This window comes from Ochotona princeps, chromosome 4 (assembly GCF_030435755.1).
Source record: "Ochotona princeps isolate mOchPri1 chromosome 4, mOchPri1.hap1, whole genome shotgun sequence".
NCBI lineage: Eukaryota > Metazoa > Chordata > Mammalia > Lagomorpha > Ochotonidae > Ochotona > Ochotona princeps.
Window position 1 is genome coordinate 60,827,431 of NC_080835.1, and position 27,472 is coordinate 60,854,902.

Consider the following 27,472-nt stretch of genomic DNA (forward strand, 5'->3'; position numbering starts at 1 on the left):
CTTTGGACAGAGTTAAATCCAACAGCTTTTTTTTTTTTTTGATAGTTGTTACACTGAGCAGTGATCCACTCAAATATTCAAACCAGTGTCCTCCTAATCCACCACAATGTGGCAGATCACAGGCTCTGAAGAAGGGTACACCCAAGTCCAAATCCCACTTCCACCACTTCTTAGCTGAGCTTTACATCCTTCTACATATACATGGCATTATACCACGTTTTCCCAAAGTGCTTTTCTGAGGATCAAATGAGATCACACATAACACAGTACTTTGTAGGAGCCAGCACAGTGGTGTAGTATGCTATTCCTTGGCCTGTTACACCAGCATCCCATATGGGGGCTGATCTAAGCCCTGTTGGCTCCATTTCTGATCCAGCCCCCTGTCTGTGCTATGGGAAAGCAGTGGAGGCTCACCCAAGTCCTTGAGCCCCTTCGCCCATGTGGGAGACCTGGAAGAAATTCCTGGTTCCTGGCTTCAAAGCCCAGTTTTGGCTGATGGAAGACCTCTCTGTGCCTTTCCATCTCCCTCTATAACTCTGCTTTTCCAATAAAAATAAATAAATCTTTAAAAAAAGAGAGAGTACTTAGTAAATAGTAAAACAATACCAAAGGACAAGGAAGTATTAGCACACAGACATTTATGGAAACTTATTTACATTTAACTTTTTCCTTATTATACTTGTCCCTCAGGATCCTGGACCCTCCATGGATATCAACATTCAAGGATACTCAAATTTATTATATAAGACAGCTTGCCCTTGGTATATATCCTGTGCATACTTTAGCATATATCCTTCACATAATTTGGTCTCCAGAATACTTTATAACACCTAATTTACATACGATGTAAATTTACATACATACTATGTAAACAAGAAACAAGAGAAGTCTGTATGTTTAGCATAGATTCTTTTTATTTTTTTTTTCAAATATTTTTTTGACCCCTGGCTAACTGAATCCATAGAGGTAGAGCCTACGTGGGACTGATGACATTTTGATTCACATTTTATTATGAGAGACGTACACTTTTTAAGAACTCTGTGTTGTCAAAAGTCCAAGTTAAATCAACGCATGCTTACTTACATCCTAAGGGCAAGACTGTCAATGGTTATTCTATCTTTACATGAAGACAAATAACTCTAGCGGAAAATATATTTGTTCCAATTTTGTTATTAAGGCTTTTTTTAGTATTCATTTATTTTTATGTGGAAGGCAGATTCACATGGAGGAAGAGAGACAGAGATCTTTCATCTGTTGCTTCATTCCCCAAGAGGCTGCAATGGCCGGAGCTAAGTCGATCTGCAGCCACAAGCCAGAAGCTTCTTCCAGATCTGTCACATGGGCACAGTGGCCCAAGTACTTGAGCCATCATTCACAGCTTTTCCAGGCCATTAGTAGGGAGCAGAATTAGAATGGAGCAGACAGGACATGAATAGGCACACATAGGAGCAGCGGCTTAACGTGCTATGCCATGATGCTGGCCCCTAGTTGCTGGTCTTAAGCAAAATGTCTATTTAATCATGTTCAGTACCTATTCTAGCTAGAGAATTAATTTTAGTCTTGATCTAACCATCAAGTTGGCCAACTTTTGCTTTTAAAACTAAGAGGAAAATTCCTTTTTTTTTAAGACTTTTTTTTTTTTGCATCATAGGACCAGGATAATGGCTGCTCAAAGATCTAGACTACACACACACACACACACACACACACACACACATACACACATATATATGAAAAAGTTAGATAATATGCTCAAGGTCAAACGACCAGAAATCAGCAGAACCCAGGGCTGCAGGGTAGATTTGATTAACTCCATAGATTTTCCCTGTATATCTGGGGTTTTCTCTTGATGCTGGAAGTCAGAGAATGCTACGAAAACAACAGAAGTGTGTTATTTAAAATGATGAGATAACATTCTCCTGTTACCTTGATGGGCCATGCGGGCAAAGGCTGTAAAAAGTCAGATGCATAAGGATAATCCACCATTGCCAGATTCACCCAGGATTCAGAAATCCATTCTTTCAAATGTGGGATGTCTTGATAAGTTAATGGACCACATAAGTGAAGGGCTTTGGTAAGCCACTGCAAACCATGGCCTGGAAACAGAATCACAACATTGACATATAGAAGGTGTTAGTCTAAAGAAGGTTTTACAGATATTTATTGCTTACTTAGCATTACAGAAAACTCAGTTTTCTATACCACTCCTCCAAGAATGTATTTACAACATTCAATAATATATTTTCAGAGCAAATGGATAACCCCATGATAGACAAGTTGCCTTTCTTCATTGAGCATGTCAGGATTAGTACTCTGGAATTTCCTCCTTTCTAAATACTACTGAAATAAATAAACGTGAACACTACAGAATGAGAATGCATAAACAATAGCTAAACAAAAGAAATGATGCATCTAACAACATAAAGCGACAGCTAGAAAACACATTTTATGCAATTTGAGCTACTGAAACATTCAAAACAAGCAGAACCAATCTCTTGTTCTAGAATTAAGGATAGTGGTTAGCTGAGGAGGTGTAGGTGTAGGTATAGCGACAGAAAGGGATGAGAGGGAATTTTAAGATGCTGATGGCATTGATGTGGGTCTCACTTGGCACTCACTTTGAAAATGCACCAAGCTATATGTTTTGATTTATGTGCTTTTCTGCATAAGCTAACCTGTAAAATACAAGTGTATCAATTTTTACACTTAAAATGAAAGGTTAGAATTCACACAATTCCATTTTCTTAATTAAAGCTTACTTGTGTTTGAGATGCGATCAATGACACCCCAAGACCTGCGGATGCTCTCTGGACAACCTGGGTTACTTTTCCGAAAATCTGTAGTTACGATCTTCATAAATTCCCCACAAGACACCAAATCCTCAAACTGCCAGATAGGGGCAGAAGCTGCAAGAGCTCTGGACAGGTAGAGGAAATAAGAAATAAAAACATATAACTCATCTAATTCCAGTTTTTTGTTTGTTTTTAAAGATTTATTTCACTTTTTTATTGAAAAGTCAGATACACAGAGAGAAGGAGAGACAGAGAGGATCTTCCATTCGTTAAATCACTCCCCAAGTGGCCTCACGGGCCGGAGCTGAACCAATCCAAAGCCAGGAGGCTGGAGTCTCTTCCGGGTCTCCCACATGGGTGCAGGGGCCCAAGTGCTGGAAAAGGCCACAAACAGGGAGCTGGATGGGAAGCAGGGCTGCTGGGATTAGAACTGGAGCCCATATGGCATCCCGGCATGTTCAAGGCGAGTACTTTAGTCACTAGACCACTGCGCTGGGCCCTAATTCTAGTTTTAACACAGCTGTTAATAGGACAGGAACTAGCAACCTTAGTACAATAAATAGGAGTAAAACAAACCTCTAAGTTTGCCTTGACAGTCACTAAGACACATTCAATTCAACATAAATGCACTCACCCAACTACCACATGAGGGTACTTCATCCTGAACCAGGCTGCAAGCATGCCACCATAAGAGCCCCCAATGGCAATGACAGGTTGATTTTCAGCTCCCGGTATTGTTCTTTTCAAGTGTTTGATTAACTCTGCAAAATCAGCCAGAGCTTGTTCTGATGTTAGAAAATTCAAGTATCTGGAATCCTAAAGAAAATAACAAAGAATCTGAGTAAAAATATGCACAAAATAGCAACATAGGCATAGCACAGTTCAAGAAAAGACTCACCGTCAGCTAGGCTGTTCTGCAAAAAGAATTTCTGGCAATTGAGCTAAAATGCTCTAAATAATTTCTATGTTGGTACATACAACTTACCAAAAATTATTTTAAATTTGTGGAAGAACAGTATGTGTTCTGCATTCAAATGTGATTTTTTAAAAATAATTTTTACCATGGACTATGTTGAAGTTGTAGAACTAACAGAAACAAAAGTCAGATAATAATATGTAATAGCAAACATGATAGAATATAAAATGGAACTTCACAGGTAACTGTTACAACTTCTGTTTCAAAACTTGTCACATTTAAAATGGCTACCATATAGGTTCTTGATCTTTTGGTTAAAATCATGTGTAAAACGTCTATCATGTAGGCAAAGATAAATTAGATTCAATGGATAGATGAGATGAGGCTCATCAGTAAAAATAAAATGCATCCTTTCTCACCACAAAAATTAAATATTGTGATAGTTTTCTCAACAACTGAAACATACTATGATAATTGGGGGGAAATATTTTCAAGCACTGCATGGAAAAGAGGTAATAAAAGACTGCATCCTGACAAGGAAAAGTCACAAACTGAGATCCATAATGGTCTAATTTTCTGCCTGCAGAGTTTTCCTACTGCAGTGTAAGAAGGGGAAACTCAACGAGAGCTCTGCCCAACTGAGACGGCTAGCCAAGTATTGCTAAAATACACCTGCAATTGTTGACATGTCTTTCTTTGAAGGTGAAAGCTAATTCTGCTCCCTGGGACTTCAACCAGAGTTAGGGACTAATTCTAAAGCGCAGACTGTGGCAAAAGTGAAGAACTGTAACTACCAAGGTAAGGTCCCAAGAAGGCTCTGCAGCTTCCATCTTGCTCCCCAGGACTGCCAAAATTGAGGGAAGTTAGCTGCCATGTCATGAACCCAACAGTAGGCCTTTCAAGAAGCCCCGGAGGCGAGTGAAGCCTCTTCACCAACACGCAGCCCCAGCTCATCATCGCTAGCAAGGGATCCTCCAGGTGCAGGGAAAGGGTCTTCCAGCCGCAGCCAAGCCTTCAGACGACCGCAGTACCAACGGACACTCTCATGAGATCCACCAAAGCAGAAGCATTCATTCAGCCACACCATTCCTAAGTTCTCACCTCTCCACCAAAAGACTGATTCAATAAATACTTGGTGTAGTTTTAAGCTAGTAAGCTTTGAGATCATTTGTCACACAGCAATAGGTAGCTAAGGCAGCCATAACTCTGGCAGGCCAATCTTTTCAAACCTTGTTTGCCTCTCACCACTCTGACTCCTTCAGCCACATAACTACATCACAGGTTCTCATTCCTCTTCCAAATGGACCTCACCTACTCCCTCAGCCACCACCTCCTCCCAGATGCATGTTTAGACTTCCAACCTAGTCTCATACTGTCACTATTCTTTATTTTCAATTTTTATGGCATGATAGACAGTTCATTACAAAGTTTTTCTAATCTTTACATAATATCTGTAAAATCCCTCATGCTATTGACAATTCTGCAAACAAATGAAGAGAAAGAAACATATCAAAAAGAGCCCTCAGCTCTATTCTGCTAACAAGAGGATCAATCCCAGGGACTCTGTAGAGGGTTGTGTTCTTTATTATCACTACTACTATTATTATTATTAAATATCTATTTATTTTATTTTTATTGCAGAGAGATGGAGAGACAGAAAGATCTTCCATCCACTGGTTCATTCCCCAAATAGTTAAAACAGCCAGAGCTGAGCGGATCCAAAGCCAGGAGCCTAGAGCCTCTTGCAGGTCTCCCACGTGAGTGCAAGGTCCCGTGTTTGGACCGTCCTCTACCGTTCTCCCAGGCCATTAACAAGGAGCTAGAAGGGAAGTGGAGTAGCTAGGACAGGAACCGGCACTCACATGGAATCCCAGTGTGTGCAAGCTGAGGATTTAGCCGCTGAGCCATCTCGCCAGGCCCGAAGACTATGTTCCTACCTGAAACAAGCTGGTGCCTTCCCACAGGTTCCAGGACCTATCAACTCCCTGAACCAGATATTTATACATAAAACAAGAGAGCTTCCCATACAGCAAAACAGATACCTGCAAATTTTTCTGTTTTCCATTTACAATACATGGACATTCTTAAAATTTATAATACGAGACATCAGAATAAAAATTAAAGCACATTTGAAAGCAACAACCTGGGGCTGGCATCTGGTGTGGCATGCTAATTCTCTGCCTATGGTGACATGCATCTGTTCAAGCTCCAGCTGCCCTGCTTCTAATCCAGCCAGTGGCCTGGGAAAGCAGTGGAGGATGGTCCAAGTCCTTGGGCCCCTGCACCCATGTGGGAGACAATCAGAAGAAGCTCTTAGATCAGCCCAGCACTGGACTTTGCAGTCACTTGGCATGTGGATCAGCAGATGGAAGGTCTCTCTGTCTCTCCCTCTTTCTGTGTAAGTCTCACTTTCAACCAGCATAAATAAATCTTTAAGAAAAAAAAAAACAGCAGCCTGGAAAATTACCAAATTTATTTTTCTTACTGAGAGTTCTCCAAAAGCATGGTATGTGTATGCTGGTGGAATGTAAAATAATAATATTACGCTGCATACAAATACTCTTTAAGATTTATGTATTTACTTTCTTATTAAAAGGCAGAGTTACAGAGAGATCTACCAATTGTTCATTGGAACAGAACAATTAGACATACAGAGATCTTCTATCTGCTGGTTTATTCCCCAAATGATGACATCAATCAGAGGAGTCAGGCCAAAACCAGCATCCTGGAACTCCATCCAGGTCTCCCATAAGTGTGGGAGGGGCCCAAGGACTGCCTTCCATTGCCTTGGCAGGCACCTTAGCAGGAAGCTGCTAGGGGAATAACCCAAGGGATGAAACATCTCTCTCTCTCTCATTGGGGAATGACCCAAGGGAGATCTCTCTCTCTCAATCTCTCCCTCTTATCCACTACCCTTTCTTTCTTCCTCCGCTATGCCGCTTTTCAAATAAATAAAATAAATCCTTTTTAAAAGTCTCAACATGTTCAAACTATATATAAAAATTGCAAATTATTCAGATTTCAAGCAAGTTAAAGCTATTTTTCAATGGGATATACAATTATAAAGTGCTCTAAGCTTGAAAAGAAAAAGAAAACACTGTGACATCCAAGAGTAAAAAGTGTACTTACCTTGAATGAGTTGGCACCAAAGGGTAGAGATTCCCCATAGTAGCGATGCTCAGCAAATACCAACATAGCTTTCAGCTCCTCAGCCACATCCCACATGAACCCCTAGGAAGAGTCCACAAACTCACAGTTAAAATTACGATTCCAACTCTGGACCTTTCAGCAAACCACATGAAAATGAAACAGAAATTAAATTGAAGCGAAAAGAGCTCTCTGAAAAATTACATGTTCCCTGTTGTACAGATAAGTGGTATAACTGCTGTTTCAGTGCTGAATATCACTCTCATTCTGATTCAGAGAGAAAAATTAAAAATAAACCCAAGTTATTCGTCTATGGTCATCCGGACACTTCTTATTCTCACAATCTAGCCCTAAAATCAATATGATCACTAAACAATCTTCAGTGGAAGTTGCTGCCTGCAATCCTGACATCAAGGTGAGCGTGACTTTAAGTCCTGGCTGCTCCGTCTCCAACCCAGCTCCCTGCTAATGCATCAGGAAAAGCAGCTGCAAATGGTCCACTGCTTGAGCCCCTGAGACCCAAGCAGGAGACCCATGCAGGAGATCCACGTAGGTGATCCACGCAGGAGATCCACACAGGAGATCACATAGGAGACCCACGCAGGCGACCCACTCAGGAGACCTACGCAGGAGAACCACACAGGAGATCCACGCAGGAGACTCACTCAGGAGGCCCACACAGGAGACCACACAGGAAACCCACGCAGGAGATCCACGCAGGAGACCATGCAGGAGATCCACGCAGGAAACCCACACAGGAGATCACATAGGAGACCCACTCAGGAGACCTACACAGGAGAACCACACAGGAGATCCACGCAGGAGACTCACTCAGGAAACCCACACAGGAGATACGAGACCCACGCAGGAGACTCACACAGGAGTCCACACAGGAGACCCACGCAGGAGACCCACGTAGGAGACCCACGCAGGATACCCACTCAGGAGATCCACGCAGGAGATCCATACAGGAGACCCACACAGGAGATCCACACAGGAGACCCATGCAGAAGCCCACACAGGAGACACAGGCTCCTGGCTTTAGACTGGCCCAGCCCTGTCTACTACAACCATTTGAAGTACAAACAAGTGGATGGGATATCTCTCTTTCTGTAACTATCAAATATGTGAAAAACATTTTTTTAAATCATCAAATTCCATGGTGAGCTAAATATTCTCAAAAAAGGCCAAAGATGGGCCCAGCGGCGTGGCCTAGTGGCTAAAGTCCTCACCTTGAACGCCCCGGGATCCCACATGGGCACCGGTTCTAATCCCAGCAGCTCCACTTCCCATCCAGCTCCCTGCTTGTGGCCTGGGAAAGCAGTTGAGGACGGCCCAATGCATTGGGACACTGCACCCGCATGGGAGACCCGGAAGAGGTTCCAGGTTCCCGGCTTCGGGTCGGCGCAGCACCGGCCGTTGCAGCTCACTTGGGGAGTGAATCATCGGACAGAAGATCTTCCTCTCTGTCTCTCCTCCTCTCTGTATATCTGACTTTGTAATAAAATAAATAAATCTTAAAAAAAAAAAGGCCAAAGATGTCTACATTAACTTTCCACTCAGAGGCAATTACAGCATTCGAGAAAATAGTACAAATAAATATGCTAAATAAATTTCTCAGGACTATAAATCTTTGTAATAAATGAATAGTAGGTAACAATGCCTAATGTTAACAGAGTGCTTATAATGTATCAAGCACTATTTTAAAACACATCATATGTGTTGATTCAATTAATTAAAACTTCAAACAAGCAAAGAAACAGGCACCTAAAGATATGAACCGCAAAATGTTTTTGCTCACTCAGTCTAGAAGAGGTATACATACATGTGAAGATAGGGAACCTAACCTGACATCCACAATGCTTTCAGTAACCCCTACTTTCCCTTTTAGGCACCTATGGGTGTCCTGACATTATCCACAAACCCTACAACACTCAGTTCAGTGTGCCCTCCCTCTGCTTGTCCCACCCGGCAGGGCTGATCACTCCCTCCTGAGTATCACCGTGCAATGCAGAGGTCTCTATTACTCAATACTGCAACATCTGCTTCCAAGTGCATCTCTCCCCACCTGCTTTCAGTGTCCAAGGGCGAGGACCATCCATCACCATACCTAATTCCCTCTAACTGTCTCTTCACACAAGCCTTGAGTCCTACCGTGTTGCCCATCAGAAGAGTGGGACCTAGTGGAGACAGACCCTCCTTCCTGCCCATAATAAAGAACAGGAGCTGGGCAAGCCACCAGGCAGACGTCATCCTTGACTCTGACACAGAAGGGCAGTCACACAGGGAAGAGAGAAATGACAAGGCAGCTTCTTTCATTTCACAGAATAACAGCACAGGAACTGAGGGAAAGGAAGTCCTGATTTCATACGGCATTGATCTCTAGCACCTCTTTTCTTCGGGAATTATCTTGTCTTCAACCATCACAGGCAGACTCTTAACATTTCAAAACATCAGAGATGAGGAATGCGATAACAAAACTGGACTCATATTTTTACTTTCAAATCAGTAAAGCTCAGCAATTACTGAGCTGTCCTGAACGCAAGGCACTGAGCTGGACAGCAGTGCTGGAGACAGTATGATTCATTCCCCACTCGAAGGCAATTCACTGACTAGCTTTCTGACAGAGAGTTGATACTTATTAGTTACCACATTGATAGTCAGAAGAGAACTTTTCTTTTCATATGTCCATCTGAATCTAGTAGATTTGAATATTATTATTATAAAAGGGAAAAGAAAATGCATAGGTAAGCTGCACTATTATTAAGCCTCACCAAAAAAAAAAAAAAAAAAACCAGGAAAAACAAACCAAAACACAGCTACAACTTTTCCTTTACCCATCCTGAGAGTTATATCTGTATATTTTTTCCTATTCAAGTAGGTTTTCTTTAGGTTTCTTTCATTTATTCACTTAATAAGTCTTTACTAAAACTTACATAACATCTACTAATTGTCTTGGACTCTAAGAATACAATACGGAACAAACATAAAAATTCCTCTTCTGTGTTTCAAAACATCACTCATCAAAACAAACTACATGCACAATATTATTCTATATCCGCTGCATCACCTGTTCTTGCTCACTCAAAAACAGTCTAAGATTAAACGTTTTAATTCAATCTGCTAAAAATAGTATTTCATTTTTTCATTGGTAATTTATTATTACCTGCATCCATCCTTTTGTTAACTGCCCATTCATGTACTTCTGCTGTTTCTCTATTATTTGCAAATCTATATATTTTTTATTTTTAAAACAAACTTTACAATTTAAAATGGTAATATTTGATTAGAGACCACGAAACATTTTATTACAGTTTATCATTATAAAAGACAAATTGCTTGATTCCTGGAATGTCACAAATTTGCACATACCGTATTATTGCAAAACCAGACGATGTCACCTTCATTACCAGTGTAAAAGAGTATCACTCCACCATCTTGCCTCCAGTGTTTGTCAGCTACTAAGTACCGCTGCTTAAAAGTTTTCATGAATGTAAACCCAAAGTGGTCAACCTAGAACAAAAGGAAGACATATTTCAAAGGAAAAATAAATAAGAGCAAACTAAAAGTAACCAATTCCTTTAAAATCTGCCTATGTAACAAAAATCATGAAAAGAAATACTAAAGATTATTTGGCTGTATTATGAACAATAATACTGCTATTGTTATTTTTAAATTATTTTCTTTATATTATAAGATAAAGTAGTTTGTTACCAGTAGTCAAGATTGTCAGAATAAAAGAAAACATATAATTATAAAATCAGGGAGCCATTTCAAAATACAAAAATATTAAAATTGGAATACAAATTTTAAAAGAAATATGAACTTGCTATTTTTTTCTCATTGGTTTTTTTTTTAACTAATTTCAATTGGTAAAAATTGTACCTGTTTGGAAACGGTCAGCGGGGATGCACCTATAACTCACTGGGTGGGACACAAAGATTAGTTACTCCTCACTGGGGTATTGAAGATTTCTCTGCACACCCCTCCTATAACTGTTCACCTAAACTGTTGACATATGTCTTGTTATAGAGTTAGACTACCCAAAAAACAGCCAGGTTCAGAGAAACCATGCTTCAATGCTATAAACTGCTAAATGCTAAAACTAAAATAGACATGAGACAGCTGAATGGCAATCTATAGCCATTTTAAGGTGTATAGAACACGGTTGAATATAAACCAAAGTTGAAATGTCTATGAAGAAATCACAGGTTGTGGTTGAGAACCTGCATTTTCCTATTAACATATTGGTTAATCAATACCATATCAATTAATGCCATAAGTTGTAATTGGTTGTAAATATTATGTTGGGGCTTTTAATTGATTGGGATGATACTCTGCCGGCTCTACCTTCAGACCAGAGATGGTCTCACCAAGAAACTATTGAACTTACCAGGACAATAAGATGCTGGACTGTATGCTTGGTAGATACCTTCAATGAAAGAATCTCAACTGAATTTGAACTATGGAAATGCAATAAGGTGGAGCAATCCACCGTGGGGGGAGGGTTTGGGGAAGGGTGGGGGGAATCCCAGTGCATATAAAAATGTGCCACATAATGCAATGTAATTAATAAAAAACAAACAAAAAATAAATAAATCGGGTCCGGCAGCGTGGCCTAGCGGCTAAAGTCCTCGCCTTGAAAGCCCCGGGACCCCATATGGGCGCCGGTTCTAATCCCAGCAGCTCCACTTCCCATCCAGCTCCCTGCTTGTGGCCTGGGAAAGCAGTTGAGGACGGCTCAATGCATTGGGACCCTGCACCCACGTGGGAGACCCAGAAGAGGTTCCTGGTTCCCGGCATCGGATCGGAGCGTACCGGCCCGTTGCGGCTCACTTGGGGAGTGAATCATCGGATGGAAGATCTTCCTCTCTGTCTCTTCTCCTCTGTGTATATCCAGCTTTCCAATAACAATAAAATCTTTAAAAAAAAAAATAAATAAAATAAATAAATAAATCTTAAGAAAAAAATTGTACCTATTTGTATTTATAGTCTAAAACATGATGTTTTGAAATCTGTGTTGTGCATAGCTAATTATTAATATAAACATTACCTCGTACACTTATCATATGATTAGAACACTTAAAATCTACTCTCAGCAATTTTTCATTATACAGCACATTCTATCATTTTTTCTTTCCTTTTTTGAAGTTTGATTTTATTTTTATTGGAAGGTAGAATATACAGAGAGGAGGAGAGACAGAGAGGAAGACTGTCCATTCGTTAATTCACTCCCCAAGCAGCCACAATGGCCAGAGCTGCATCAATCCGAAGCCAGGAGCCAGGATCCTCTTCCAGGTCTCCCATGTGGGTACAGGGTCCTAAGGCTTTGGGCTGTGCTTGATTGCTTTCCCAGGCCACAAGCAGGGAGCTGGATGGGAAGTGGTTCCACCAGGATTAGATCTGGTGCCAATACGGGATCCAGGCACGTGCAAGGTAAGGACTTTAGCGCTAGGTTACTGCGCCAGGCCCCATTCTATCGTTGTTGTTGGTTTTTTTTTTTTTTTTTTTTGAACTACGGATATCCCTTACTATATGAATTTTCATGTAGCAAACTTTCAGTATCAAAATAGAACTAAATAGACCACAGGATAAGTCTATAAAGATTGCCATCCCCAGTAAAACAGCATTCTAAGTACAAAGAGTTTGCTGTCTAATATAGTTTCCACTAAAAGAAAAAGAAGACAAGGACTGTTTACTGAAGTTAACTGGTTGACACTTGGGACAAGGAAACTACAAGATAAGTCTACAAATCTTACAATGACAAGAAGCAAGGAAGCACTCAAAAACTAAGAGTTATTTTTGGCAGACACAGAAGGCAACTACCAAGGACTGTCATTGGTTAATATTTTAATAAATTGAACACAAAAAGAATAATGATTATAATTAATTAAAACACTCATTTAATGAAAATCCATTAACCCATTAGAAACAGCCAAAAGAGGAAAGCAGGAAAAATTCATTTGTTACTCTTAAGATGTCCATTACACCAACTGCTTGCTTTGAAATGGAAGTCAGAAAGTAAAGAGCTCAACAGTTAACCAGCCTTTCCAACAGAAATTTTATCTCACATTGGCAAGTAGTTGCAGATGATCAAGAAGTCTGCTTAGCTAAGTGTCAACTAATGTAGAAAGAACGACAGACATGGAAACGTGGCTTTGCAAAGTATTAAAAGCATAAGGAGAACGGGTAAACGGAAAATGAACATCCCATAAAAGTCATCCCTTAAAGAATGCTCTCCTGTCACAAAGGAAAAAACACACAGGATGGGTCAGGCTGCCAGAGCCTTCACATGAAGCATTCACCAACAGCATCCTGCTTGATGCGGCAGCTAGGGACTGTGCGCGCTTCAGGGGCTACAACAGGAGACACACATCATCTCTGATGTATTCTTGCTAAAAACAGTCAACTCATGTCATTATTATTATTATTATTAGAAAGTCTGATAAACAGAGAGGAGAGACAGAGAGGAAGATCTTCTGTCCCCTGGTTTACACTCCAAGTGGCCGCAAAGGCCAGAGCTGAGCTGTGCCGAAGCCAACAGCCAGGAGCCTCTTTCAGGTCTCCCACGCAGGTGCAGGGTCCCAAGGCCTTGGGCTGTCCTTGACTGCTTTTTCAGGTCATAAGCAGGGAGCTGGATGGGAAGTGGGGCCGCAGGGATATGAACCAGCACCCATATGGGATTCCAGCATGTGCAAGGAAAAGACTTCAGCCACTAGGCTACCACACCAGGCCCTCAACTCATGTCTTAATCTGTCCTCTAAACCTTATTTCCTATTTTCAGGAAATGTGAAAGATGGAAAAACAAGTGGGAGACACTCTAAAGAAAAATGCTAAGACAAATGTGAAGTCAGACAAGTTTCACAAGGCAAAAATACTAATTCCAGTTACAAATTTTATACAAGATACAGATGACAACCTAGGAACAACTCGGTTAACCTAGGATTAATTTTAACATACACTATGGAATAGATGACATTAATGGCTTGTTAGTTTTCTTGGGAGTGACTGTATTATTTTGAGCACATGAGAAAATGTTTCTATATGACAAGTGTATTTTGAAGGATATAGGTATAGAACACCATGCTATAATTAACTTGAAAATACTTCAGCATAAACAAAGTAAATTAAAGCAGGAAAAGTTGATCTATACTGAGGGAAGATACAATATACAGGACACACAGACCTTGCAAAGATGGAAAAAATGTCAAAAAATTAGAATCACAATTTTAAGCTGAAGATGAATTTTAAGTATATTTTAGGAAATTTTTTAATGCATTGAGCTTTTCTAACTTGCCATTAAAATACGATTGCGCATCCTGTACCACGGTAAGATGTATGTGCAATACTATCTGAATTTACAAAGTTACTCCACTATGCAGAGCCCCCACTGAGCGATTAGGATGAAAGGACGGAATTCCTCAGGGTTCTGAACCAACAACAGGGCAAATGCAGTGTCAGGTCTGCAGCCGACTTAGGCTGCTTCCATGGCTGTTAGGGTGTCTACACAGCAGGCCTTGGTTCTTACTGAAACCAGACCCTGCAACACTTCCCCAGACCATTTTGGGACAGATGGGATGCCCTGCACCCAGTTCCATATGCATTCTCTCTCTCACACACACAGACACACACACATGTGAATTTATACTCCACCCACCACAGGTCCCAAAATGAAGCCTCTTAATACTGTACCAAACTGTTTCCTGATATCAATGATCACCACCACAGGTGACCTGAAAAAATAAAGACTGTATACTTTTGAGGAAATGGAACAAATATATAATAATGATGTCCTATGTGCTATGAACCCCTTCCATTATATATATATATAATATATATAATATATAATATATATATATATATATATATATATATATATGTAATCATGCAATCATTCAACAGGTATCTATGGAATTCTGGCTCTGGCCAAGTACTAAGCTAAGCAATGGGATAAGGAGTTGGCTGTGCCCTAACTTCTATATTTGCCTTAAACTAATTCAACTACACCCGCTCAGCCTAAAATCAAAACAGAACAAGAGAAAATGATGATGACCGATAAGATAGGAAGATGATTCAACATGTTTCCCTTCAGTTAGCATCATGCTGCTCCAGGGAAGGTCCCCTGACCAGGGCCATGGCATCAGCTGGGAACATGCTAGAACTAAGGTCCTTCTGACTGAATCCCGGACCTACCAGATCAGAAAATCGGGGGCAAAACCCAGTCCCTCCACTTTGGCAAGCCATCCAAGTGATTCTATTGTAACTCAAGTTTTGAGAACTACTCAGTTACAAGAAGCACTGAAACAAGACAGGTATCTGCCATTTCTTCTCCTGACCTAGACTTTGGAATACCGTGAACACTGTAAACCTGCTAATACGCTGAATAAGATTCTTTGTGTTTAAAGTTTCCAATTACCACTCAAGATAGCCTTAGTGTACAGCTCAACTGTGTCCTGCAAAGAGCAACAGGAGAAACCCGGATCTGCTCCAACAAAGGAGGAAAGTCTATGCTGCACTCACAGAAGTTCTAGCACATGGTTGTCTAACAAGATGCCTTCTTCCTATGGAATTTTCAACAGTAAGTTTACCATAGTGATTTTCAGCATGCCCACTGACATAACAAACTTGCCTTTTTACAAAAGAAACAATGATTAAACTTTTAAAAGCAACCCATAAGGAAATACACCTTAACAACTCAGTCTAAAAGCTTCAAACTTGAAAACACGGATTTCTGTTTACAAAATGTCACTTGAAATAGTAAATGGTGGGCCCCGTGCAGTAGCTGAGCAGCTGAAATCCTCACCTTGCACACTCCAGGATCCAATATGGGCGCCGGTTCTAATCCCGGGACCCCACTTCCCATCCAGCTCCCTGGTTGTGGCCTGGGAAAGCAGTTGAGGATGGCCCGGCGCCTTGGGACCCTGCGCCTGCGTGGGAGACCCTGAAGAGGCTTCGGATCGTTGCAGCTCCAGCCATTGCAGCTGCTTGGAGCTGCTTGAACTACTGGAAGATCTTCCTCTCTCTCTCTCTCTCTCCTCCTCTCTGTATATCTGACTTTTCAATTAAAAAAAATTTTTTTTAATCCTTACATAGTAAGTGGTAAAAAGTCTGGTTAGAGCAAAAACTTTCAACAAAAATTACAAGGGCTGCAAAAACTTCAGCACCGCAGGGAGTCCACCTGACCATGTGCATTCATACCCAGGCGCTTCTGCTCCTGACAGTCAAGCTGAATGTCATGACTGGGAAAGCCCAAGAATTCTGATTCACTACGAAGGTAGTAGGATTGGATTTCACAGAGTTGAATTTGAATCTCTATCCAGGCAGTCACTTAATCACTCTTAGCCATGGCATTTTCCTATTTAAAGTAAAGATAATTAAACATAACTTAAAGGATTAGGGGTTGGTGTTGTGGCACAGTAGGTTAAGTCGCTTTTTGCAATTCCAGCCTCTTCTCTAAATGCTGGTTTGAACTCTGGCTGCCCCATTGCCTGATCCAGCTTCCTGCTAATGTGCTTGGAAAAGCAACAGAAGATGATCCAAGTACTTGGACCCCTACCATCCTTGTGGGAGAACAGAATGAAGTTCCTGGTTCCTGGCTTCAGTCTGGTCCAGACCCAGAAGTTCTAACCACTTGGTATGTAAACCAACAGATGGAAGATTCTCTCTCCTTCTCTACACTTTCTCTTTCCTCATGTGTGTGTAACTATGCCAAATACAGTTTTTAAAGTATTGCTATATGGATAGACAAAATGTGTCCACAGTACCCAGCGGAGTTCCTGACACGCGAACGCTCCACCAATGTTAGCGTTCCTCCCTGGACCATTCGCATCAAGAACCCTCTGCATTAAGAACTTCTACAAAGAGATGCTGAAGCTCCTCCCAGAATTTCAGGAAGTACCCTTAGCACATCAAAGTCCTGTTTCTCAGTGATTCACTTAAATGTTAAATAGCTAGAAACATGCAGTGAAATCTCCTGGGTACAACATGAATTTACAACACTTTCTTGTCTCCCCCCGCCCCCCAACCCCGGCCCCATCAGAGCAAAGGCCAGCAACCTCCCGTAACGCCACCGGAATCCGTTTTCAACACCTAATGGGCAGGCACACTGCCCTCTGCTGTTGAGAAGTGAGAATACATCTCACTTGCAGCTGTGGGTTCCCGCACAGAGATTTTACAAATCACAACGTGAAAAGGCAACAAAGGCCTAAGAAACCATTTGATCTGTGTCGCTCAACTTAAGAAACCAGCTCAAAGAGGTCAGATCACTTAGCCTCCACCAACAGCCAGAGGGAGAGCTGCTCATTTTCACAATTTAGTTTTCGTGAAACTGAAACAAATAATAGTGATGTAAAATCAAACAATGCAAGCATAGCTTCAAAAAAGAAAACTCAGAGGCCCGGCACAGTAGCTTAGTGGCTGAAGTCCTTGCCTTGCATGCCCCAGGTTCTCATATGGGTGCCAGTTTGTGTCCCAGCTGCTCCACTTCCCTTCTAGATCCCTGCCTATGTGACCTGGGAAAGCAGTGGAGGACGGCCCAAAGCCTTGGGACCCTGCACCCGTGTGGGAGACCTGGAAGAAACTCCTGGCTCCTGGCTTCAGATTGGGTCATCGCTAGCCATTGCATCTACTTGAGGATTGAACCAGCGAATGGAAGATCTTTCTGCCTCTCCTCCTCTCTGTAAATCTGACTTTCCAATAAAAATAAATAAATCTTTTTTTTTTAAAAAAAGGAGGAAACTCATGTCTAATTATGCATAGCAGTTCACTCTAGCATGCAGCCCAGGATCATTTTAAGACGTCTCGGGTGCCTCTTCAATAGGAGGCGGGGAAATGAATCTGTAAGAATGGTAGGCAAGAAAAACCAAAGAGCACAACCCTTTAAATAAAGCATATGTGGCAAATAAATAAATAATTTGTACTTTAAAACCATTCAAGAATGTAAGATTTCCTTCCAGAAAAAAAAAGTGGAACGTGACAACTGTGAGCAACAGTTCAAGTGTCCCCCCTGTGGGCGGGAGTGTTGCTGAGTAACACAGAGCATCCCCTGTGCACGCCTGGCACTGTGCTGCCGTTTCAAGCGGGCCACCCTGCCAGTCATCAACCTCACACCAAACGAACTGAGGCTGACAGATGGGATAACCTGCCCAAGCTGACATTAACCCACAAGTAGCAATCAGGGCCAGGGCTTAAGATGTTACCTAAGACACTCGCATGCACATTGGAATGCTTGCGTTGGAGTCCCAGCTCCACTTCCAACCCAGTCTCCCGCTCAGGCACCCTGGGAGGCAGCGGGTGATGCCTCCAGGACCTGAGTGCCTGCTGCACACCTGGGAGACCCACACTGAGTTCCTGGCTCCTGGCTTTGGCCTGCCTGTCCCCTGGCTGTTTTGGGGGGATATGGGGGAAAGAAATAGCAAAGAGAAGATAGTGTTTCTGCCTTTTTTTTTTAAAGATTTTTTTTTTTTTATTGGAAAGTCAGATAGAGAAAAAGATGTTCTATCCACTGTTTTACTCCAAGCAGCCCCAGTAATGAAGCTGAGCCAATCTGAAGCCAGGAGCTAGGAGCTTCTTCCAAGTCTGCCACGTGGGCGCAGGGTCCCAAGGCTTTGGGCCATCCTTGACTGCCTTCCCAGGCCACAAGCAGGGAGCTGGATGGGAAGTGAAGCAGTCGGTATATGAACCGGCACCCGTATGTGATCCTGGGCATGCAAAGCGAGGATTTTTACCCACTAGCCTACCATCCAGGCCCATCTTTGCCTTTCTAAAAAATAAATATATTTAAAAAAATAAAAGCAGAAGCAAAATGTAACTCTTTTCACTTGTTATTAACATATGCCCAATCTCGCTTCCAACAAACTCAGATATAACCTTCTAGTCTTTTCATTATGACATGCTGCTGCAAAAAAGATAAACTATGAACTTCAACTTGCAGCAGGGGATTCAGGGCTCTCAGCTCTGCATCTGTAAAATGAAAGACACAACCCCAGTCTTTCACCAAGAGTTGCACAACAGAACATATGGCATTCTGGTCTTTTCACTGACCCAACTCAATAATTATACCAATCCTACTGTTTTAAACTCATTTTATCAGGCTGCTGAGAAAAAGCAAAGTCACACTGACTCTTTGTTTTAGAAGCCTCAGTATACAGCTTGTTTTATTAAGGCACCGAGATATATAGTGTAGCGAACTGAAATCTTACTGCAGAAATCAAAGGCAGACTGAGACACACAAAGAACACACAAACGGATCCCTGCCTCTAATAAGCCGAAGCATCCTAAAACAGGGCCTCTGCCTTCTGCTCTCACCTGGAGATGCTGACGGAAAAGACCTTCTTCTCCCTCTTGGTGTGTGTGTGTCCTATATTGATCTGGAGGCCGTGGCATTGATCACACTCGGTTAGTTTTTACATGGAAACTGACCATCTTCTTTGGCAAACCTGATATCCACTGAAGGGGAGGACACTTTCTTGTTGAAAGCACAGGGGTTCTCCAAGAAACCAAAACCTGGAAGGAAGTGGGGGGATCTGGGCAGGCCCTGGGTCTAGGTTGGAGAAGGATGGATGACTAGGGCTGGGAGCCTACTGCATCATAGGGAATCCCAGGTAAGTGGGCAAAGCTGCCTCTTAGGGGTAAGGTCCTTGACTGGGGCTGACTCCTTGTTTATTTCCACCTGTGTATGCCCTGGCCTTTCAAAATTCCTGCTTCTCTGTTCTCTCTGTACTCATCTGTATGATGAGGATGGCAGAAATAGAGACTACCGGGCTTGGCAGTGTGGCCTAGTGGCTAAGGTCCTTGCCTTGATCCCATATGGCTGCTGGTTCTAATCCCGGCAGCTCCACTTCCTCTCTGTCTCTCCTCCTCTCAGTATATCTGACTTTGTAATAAAAATAAAATAAATCTTTAAAAAAAAAAAAAAAAGAAGAATCTTTTAAAAAAAAAAAAGAAATAGAGACTACCTCTGACTTAAAGAATTAAACTCTTACCCTTGCTAATAGTGCTGTGGAAGGAAAGGAAACAGTTACAAGTCCTTACAAGAGGAAGTGAGTCTAGACAACAGGAAACATCTTCCCCTCCCACAGGGATACCCTCTGCATTGGCAATCTTTGAGGGCCTAGCTTCCAGAAGGTTCCTCAGAGGCATTCGTCTGGAGAACTCACCATCTCAGGCAACAAGACACTGCATCCTCACACTCCCTCCCAGCGGCACGAACCAGCAGAGAGCCCTGCAGCCCTTCCTTCTGTACCGCTTCTGCTAACGCTCCTCTAAGCTGAAAAAGGAGTCTCTTGGAAGAGTATTCATTGAAGGAGGAAAATGGTAAAGGGGGGAGAGAAAAGAAGTGATATGGGATAATCCATCCTCGAAAAAGTCTGGCAAGTCAACCCCCAATTCTCCTAAGTTGTTAGTCTAAAAGGCAGAAACAACAGCTACCACAACACCTATCTTGTACAAGGCACAGACTTTATATAAAAACAAAGTGAATTCAGTTCAGTGGTTCCTCATATTCTGTGTATGAGCTCTGGCTATTAATGTCAAAACGATTGTAAATGGAAAAAGGCAAAAAAAATTATAATGGGTATATTTTTATTTTAACAGCCAATGTTTAAAATAAGCTACTATAAATTTAATAATGGCAATAAATTGATATCACAACAGCACCTAATTAATTTTGTGGGAAAAACTGTATGTGTTTGTAGAAAAATGGATTCAAATATCCTCTGCAAAAACTCTGCAGGGCTGTTACTTTTCTGTCCCCTGATCAAGGACTGTGGGGCCATGAGGGGAATCTCACCCTAAATTCCAAAATGCCAAAAATCAAAATACTCCCAGTCTACAGCTAGCACAGAATGGAGATATCCTGGCCCAGAAAAACCTACATCGTTCCAGTAAATCAAGAAACAACATGTGGGTCCGGCGCGGTGGCCTAGCGGCTAAAACCCTCGCCTTGAACGCACCAGGATCCTATATGGGCACTGGTTATAATCCCGGCAGCTCCACTTCCCATCCAGCTCCCTGCTTATGGCCTGGGAAAGCAGTCGAGGACGGCCCAAAGATTTGGGACCCTGCATCCGTGTGGGAGACCTAGAGGAAGTTCCTGGCACCTGGCTTCGGATCGGCACAGCACTGGCCGTTGCGGTCACTTGGGGAGTGAATCAACGGACGGAGGATCTTCCTCTCTGTGTATCCGACTTTCCAATAAAAATGAATAAATCTTAAGAAAAAAAAGAAACAACATGTTTTGTCAACCAATCATAAAGTGTTTCATCTAAAAAGATTCTGGTAGCATCTGTTGGCCAATAGTTTGGTAAGAGCACCACAAGATAAATAATTCAGGATGGCTTTGTACCACAAAACTCACCTGGTCACAGTTAAGTTCTCAAACCAGAGACAAAGCGGCACTGCAATTATCCAACGTACACTGTAGGGAATGTTACACCATCAGAGGGCGCCATTGCATAAGTAGTCAAGTGGGAGTTTTCTACTAGACTCAAAACTTGAGGACAGAAAGGCAATACAAATCTCAGGATGAAGCTCTTGTAGAAGACGACACACAGACACCAATTATTTTAAACCTGGCTGTCCTAAATAAAGATATATCTGTATTCACAGTTTAAATACGGTGATCATCTCCCTTTTTAAAATACAACATTTAGGTGGGGCTCGGCAGCGTGGCCTAGTGGCTAAGGTCCTCGCCTTGATCCCATATGGCTGCTGGTTCTAATCCCAGCAGCTCCACTTCCTCTCTATCTCTCCTCCTCTCAGTACATCTGACTTTGTAATAAAAATAAAATAAATCTTTAACAACAACAAAAAAATACAACATTTAGGGCACAGCGCAGTAGCCTAGAGGCTAGAAGTCCTTGCTTTGCACGCGCCAGGATCCCACGTGCCAATTAGTATCCTAGAGGCCCTGCTTCCCATCCAGCTCCCTGCTTGTGGCCTGGGAAAGCAGTCGAGGACGGCCCAAAGATTTGGGACCCTGCACCCTCGTGGGAGACCCGAAGGAGGATCTGGGCTCTGGGCTTCAGTTCGACGCAGCACTGGCCGTTGTGGCTACTTGGGAAGTGAATCAACGGACGGAAGCTATTTCTCTCTGTCTCTCCTCCTCTTTGTATATGTCTGCCTTTGCAACAAAAATAAATAAATCTTAGGGGAAAAAAAAGAGGATGTAGGAACTATGGAGTTGAGATGGCACATTTGCCTATACACATAATAACTTAAAGATTCATAAACTTTGAAATTTGATTTGGGATACAATTTTCTATATTTTATCTCTATTTTACTATCTATATTGCTGTATTTAAATTATTTATTGTACTAAATCATATCAATATTGTATTTTTTTCATTAAAAATATTTGTTGGGGCCAGCACTGTGCACACAGGTTAAGCCCCAGCCTTCAGTGCTGGCATCCCACATAGGCACTAGTGTGAATGCCAGTTCTCCCACTTCCGATTCAGCTAACTGCTAATGTGCCTGGCAAAGCAACAGAATATGTCTCAAATCCTTGAGCTCTGGACCCACATGGAAGAGCTGGAAGAAGCTTCTGGCTCTTGGTCTCAGATCAGCTCAGCTTTGGCCATTGCAGCCACTTGGGGAGTGAGCCAATGGATGGATCTCTCTCTATCTCTCTCTGCTGTTCTTCTGTCTCTGTAAATATGCCTTCCAAATAAAAACAAATATAATTTTTAAATGTTAATATAATGGCAGGTATTAAGGAAAGAACTAAGATGAAATTTCATCTTTCAGTCCTGAATCTGACAGGGGATGGATAGTCACACAGCAGATGGTTAATTAAGTTCTATAGACAGGTGCTATGCAAACTCAGAAGCCAAAGTTGCATCCTGCCTGAGGGCTAGCTACACCAAGGAGGTGTCAGCCGAACAGAATTAACTGGAGTTCCTGCAAGTACAAGAGAGCTAGAAGGACATTTCAAGCAAATGGGGCGACACCATGAGCAAAGATATGGATGAACTGCATGCAGCCAGCATAAACTCAGGAATCACTGCTCCATGGCAGGAGGTCCACGGCTCAGGCAGTTAGAAGATCGGAGAAGAGACTCATTTGACTATCATCAGATTCTGATAAAAAATTTTTTCTAAAAAGAGAAACCTAAATGAAACCTGAGCCTGTTTATCTAACCCAACAGTAGAGGAAATAAGTCAACCAGAAATAGACTTACTGAAGCCTAGATTTCTGTTTGTTTTATCTGCTGCTGAGTCCCCTGTGCCTAGAATAATGCCTAAACTGGAATAGAAAATCAATATATAGAAAAAGGATGCATGCCCACATAAAGGCTTTGCAATCTGTGTAAGAACGCACCCTGCATGATTCCAGATCCAGCGCAATGAAAAAGGAGAGCCAAGTTTCCAAAATCAGGTTTGTGCATGTTCACTTCACAGTGTGGGTCTGTCCTGGCTTTGGAAGAGTTGCAGAACACGGTGCCTGGATATGCCACTTGCCCAGTGACAGATCACGTTCCTGACAGTAAGCCCAAGCCCAAAACCTAATGCCAAGTTAAAAGTTCAATTGCCGTAGGCCACTGAGGCAGCAGGAACCACATGCCCTGACCTGTGGGGAGAAATAGGGAGACAAATACTTAGAAGACAGAAAGAAGGCCAGCATCCCACTCTGTTGGGATGAGAGGGCAGACGTTCTATTCAGGGTTTTACCAAAATATATTACCTAAACTATGTTTGCAACAGGTTGACACTCAAATGCTTTTAAGGCTGAAAAGGGCTTTAAAGCTATGGTCCACAGCCAGGATTTCACGTGAATAACAGCTTCTGATATAGTGAAGTGTCTCACTTGGCAGCATAATGATGGGAACCCAATGTACATTTCCCCAGCAAAAGTTTCATGAAGAAACAATTAGGTAAGTTTAGGTGCTGCTGAAGCAGCAGTCCAATGAGGCTATTGTTTTAAAGAGAACAGAGGCAGGCACAGAAAGAATACTGGTCATGATGCAGAAGCACACAAAAGGACCGACCCCCGAAGACAAGGGAAGCAAAGTAGGAGTCGTGCAGCTGCAAGCCTCGGAACACCACCCATCCCCAACAACTTCCGGAAGACTGTAGAGAAGCAGGGGAAACGTCTTCCCTCCAAGCCCCCAAGGAGAAGCCACTCCAGCTGAAACCCCGGCTGGGATTTCCAGCCTCTAAAACTCAGGGGGTGTGCTAGGGTTGTACGAAGCATAGCAATTGTGGGACTTAGAGTTATCCCAAAATCTTGACACAGAAGGAGAGGGGACGATGGAGACGAACCCTACAAGAGCCAGTCAAGAAAAGAATTGTAGCAAGAATGAACAGAAAATGCAGACGCCAAAGCTGGAAAGGGCTTGCCTGGCATGTTGCAGGAGCGAAACCAGAGTGTCGGCAGTGTGGTGAATGGGATGGTAGGGTGCCTGAGCGGTTGGGAGAGCAGACAGGGTAAGGCAGGGAGTTTTGCTTCATTTTTTTTAAGATTTGTTTATTTTTATTGCAAAGTCAGATATACAGAGAAGAGGAGAGACAGAGAGTAAGATCTTCCATCCAATGATTCACTCCCCAAGTGACCACAACCACTGGAGCTGTGCTGATCCGAAGCCAGGAGCCGGGAACTTCTTCCCAAGGCTTTAGGCTGTCCTTGACTGCTTTCCCAGGCCACAAGCAGGGAGCTGGATGCGAACTGGAGACGCTGAGATATGAACCGGCTCCCATATGGGATACCAGCGCATCCAAGACAAGGACTTCTAGCCACTAGGTCACTGTGCCAGACCCAAGAATTTTACTTTAAAGGGCCGTGGGAAGTCTTTGAGTCTTTAGAATTAATCTGGTCTGTTTGTTTCTTAAAGATTTACTTATTTATTTGAAAAACAGAGTTAGAGGGAGAGACAGAAAGAGAGAGAGAGGGAGAAATGTTCTATCTGCTGGTTTACTCCTCAAATGGCTACCACAGCCTGGGTTAAGGCAGGACAAAGCCAAGAGCTTGGAATGTCACCTCATCTGTGTCTCACACATGGGTGTCAAGCACCCAAGAACAGGGCCACCTTGCTCTGCTTTCCCAGACACATTAGTAGGGAGATCGGTCGGAAGTGGGCTATCTGGGACTTGAACCAACACATTACAGGTAGATGCTTAATCTGCAGCACAGCATGGATCCCTCATATCTGTTTTCTTACTTTCTCTTTTTTTTGGGGGGGGGTGTTTGTTTGTTTATTTTAATTTATCTTGGGCTTGGCGAGATGGGTTAATTGCTAAATCCTCACCTTGCACATGGAGGGATCCATATGGGCACCAGTTTGTGTCCCAGCAGCTCCACTTCCCATCCAGCTCCCTGCTTGTGGCCTAGAAAGCTGTAAAGGACAGGCCAAAGCCTTGGAACCCTACACTTGTGTGGGAAACCTGGAAGAGGCTCCTGGATCCTGGCTTTGGGTCAGTTAGTGCTAGCCTTTATGGCCACTTGTGGAGTGAATCAGAAAATGGAAGATCTTTCTGTCTCCCCTTCTTTCTGTAATTCTACCTTTCCAGATAAGGTTTACCTATTTTTAATTATGTTATTTTTATTACTTTTATCCTTTTAAAAATTTTTTTATTTTTTATTGGAACGGCAGATTTGCAAAGAGAAGGAGAGATAGAAAGATCTTCCATCTGCTGGTTCACTCCCCAAGTGCGCACAAAGACCAGCACTGAGCCAATACAAAGGCAGAAGTCTTCCCATGGTCTCCCATGTAAGTCAGGGTCCCAAGGCTTTGGGCCGTCCTCAACTTCTTTCCCAGGCCACAAGTAGGAAGCTGGATGGGAAGTGTAGCAGTCAGGACACAAACCAGCACCCATATGGGATCGTGACACTTGCAATGGGGAAGATTAGACAAATGAGTAATCGTGCCAGGCCCTTAGACCTGTTTTCAAAAGATCATTTTAGCTGGTCAGTGAAAGGCACCAGAAGAAAATTTTTTTAAAAAAGAAGAGTAAACAGGTAGCTACTGAAAGCTCCATGTATATGATAACTATTAGACTAAGCCAGCTTTCAATCATATGCCTCTCAAGTTGATGCATATACAATGTATATAATATATACATGCCATAACATATGGAAAAACAACCACAGTGGAAGAAATCCCAGTGCATGACACAGCAGCATTCATTTAACAGCACTTGACAAAAGAGGGGCAGTTGCAATCGCCACCATCACCCGTGTACCAATTGCACTGATCCTGACTTGAGGCCGCTAAATAGAGCCCCAGTAAACCAGTGAAAGATGTCCAAGGCTCCTCCTAGCGTTCGGTGGCAGTTAACAAAGCATGTTCTGCTTCTACCTTTAAAGACTGAGTTATTCCCATTTGAAAGGCAGATTTTACAGAGGAAAGCAGAAGAGAGAGATCTTCCACCTACTATTTCACTCAGCCAGAGCTGAGCTGATCCAAAGCCAGGAGTCAGGAGTTTCTTCCGTATCTCCTACATGGGTGCAGGGGTCCAAGGAATTGGGCCATCCTACGCTGCTATCCCAGGCCATATGCAGCCATGACACAATCTGGCGCCTATATGGGATGCTGGAGCCACAGGGCAAAGGATTAGCTGGCTGCACCAAGCACCAACTCCTCCCACCTTTTTTCCTCAAAAAAAAAAAAAAAAAAAAAAAAAAAGCTATTTCAAGAAACTGCTAGAAGGCAATGACCCACTCATTTTCAGGCTTCTTGGGCTGAACTGGTGAGACAAAACACACCAGGAGCCACAATCTTCACTTGGTGACTTCTGAGGAATTACTTTTTTTTTTTTTTAAAGGAAAAGCACATACAAGGATAATAGGAACATTGTATAATAATGCTAAACCACAACTCTTCCTCCTTCTTAGAGGATCTTCTGTGACTCACACTGTGAAAATTACTGCAACAGAAAACCCACGTTCTGTTTTTAGCGATGGCTTTAAAATGAGTCACAATCAGCCTTCCATATCTACAGTTCCACATCCACAAATCCAAAGAACTTTAGTTAGAAAATATTTTTTTAAAAAAATTACATTTGTCCTGAACATGTAGGTAATTATTTTTCTTGTCATTATTCCCTGAACAATTCAATACAAATATATATACAACAGTTACATTGTATTAGGTGTTACAAATGAACTAAGAATAAAATTTAACCTGTATGGAAGACTATACGTAGTTTATATGCAAATACTCTGCTATTATGTATATGGGATTTGAAGCATCTTTGGATTCTGGTATCAAGGGGGTTGCTGGAACCATCCTCATAGATACAAAAGCACCACTATACTTTTATTACATTGAAAACATATGGTTTAAAGGCATTTTAAGAAGATTTATTTATTTAAAAGGCAGAAAGACAAAGTTTCATTGCTGTTTCATCCCCTCAAATGCCTACAACAGCCAGGTCTTGGCCAGGACAAAGCTAATAGGTTGGAATTCCATCTGGGTCTCCCAGGTGATACCAGGGACCCAAATACTTATGCCACCATACACTGCATTTACAGGGTGTCAGACAGAAAGCAGAGGAGTGAGGTCTCAAACCAACACTCTGAAGTGGGCTGGGGCATCCCACACAATTGCTTAGTGTACTATACCACAACACCTGTCTCTTTGAAGCATTCTGGAAAAGCAATGTTATGAAATCCACACATG

General features: G+C 42.2%; 1 protein-coding gene across 5 annotated transcripts in view; it reads right to left on the reverse strand.

The window, feature by feature from the left end:
- PRCP (prolylcarboxypeptidase) overlaps positions 1–27,472 on the reverse strand; it is a 76,631-nt gene that overhangs the window by 20,479 nt on the left and 28,680 nt on the right. For all 5 annotated transcript variants that reach the window (XM_058663661.1, XM_058663662.1, XM_012928335.2 and 2 more), the window contains 5 exons: positions 10,228–10,368; positions 6,838–6,939; positions 3,427–3,608; positions 2,760–2,917; positions 1,927–2,096 (listed from right to left, as the gene is read on the reverse strand). In XM_058663661.1, coding sequence (XP_058519644.1) covers positions 1,927–2,096; positions 2,760–2,917; positions 3,427–3,608; positions 6,838–6,939; positions 10,228–10,368 — 753 coding nt within the window. The remainder of the gene's footprint in view (positions 1–1,926; positions 2,097–2,759; positions 2,918–3,426; positions 3,609–6,837; positions 6,940–10,227; positions 10,369–27,472) is intronic.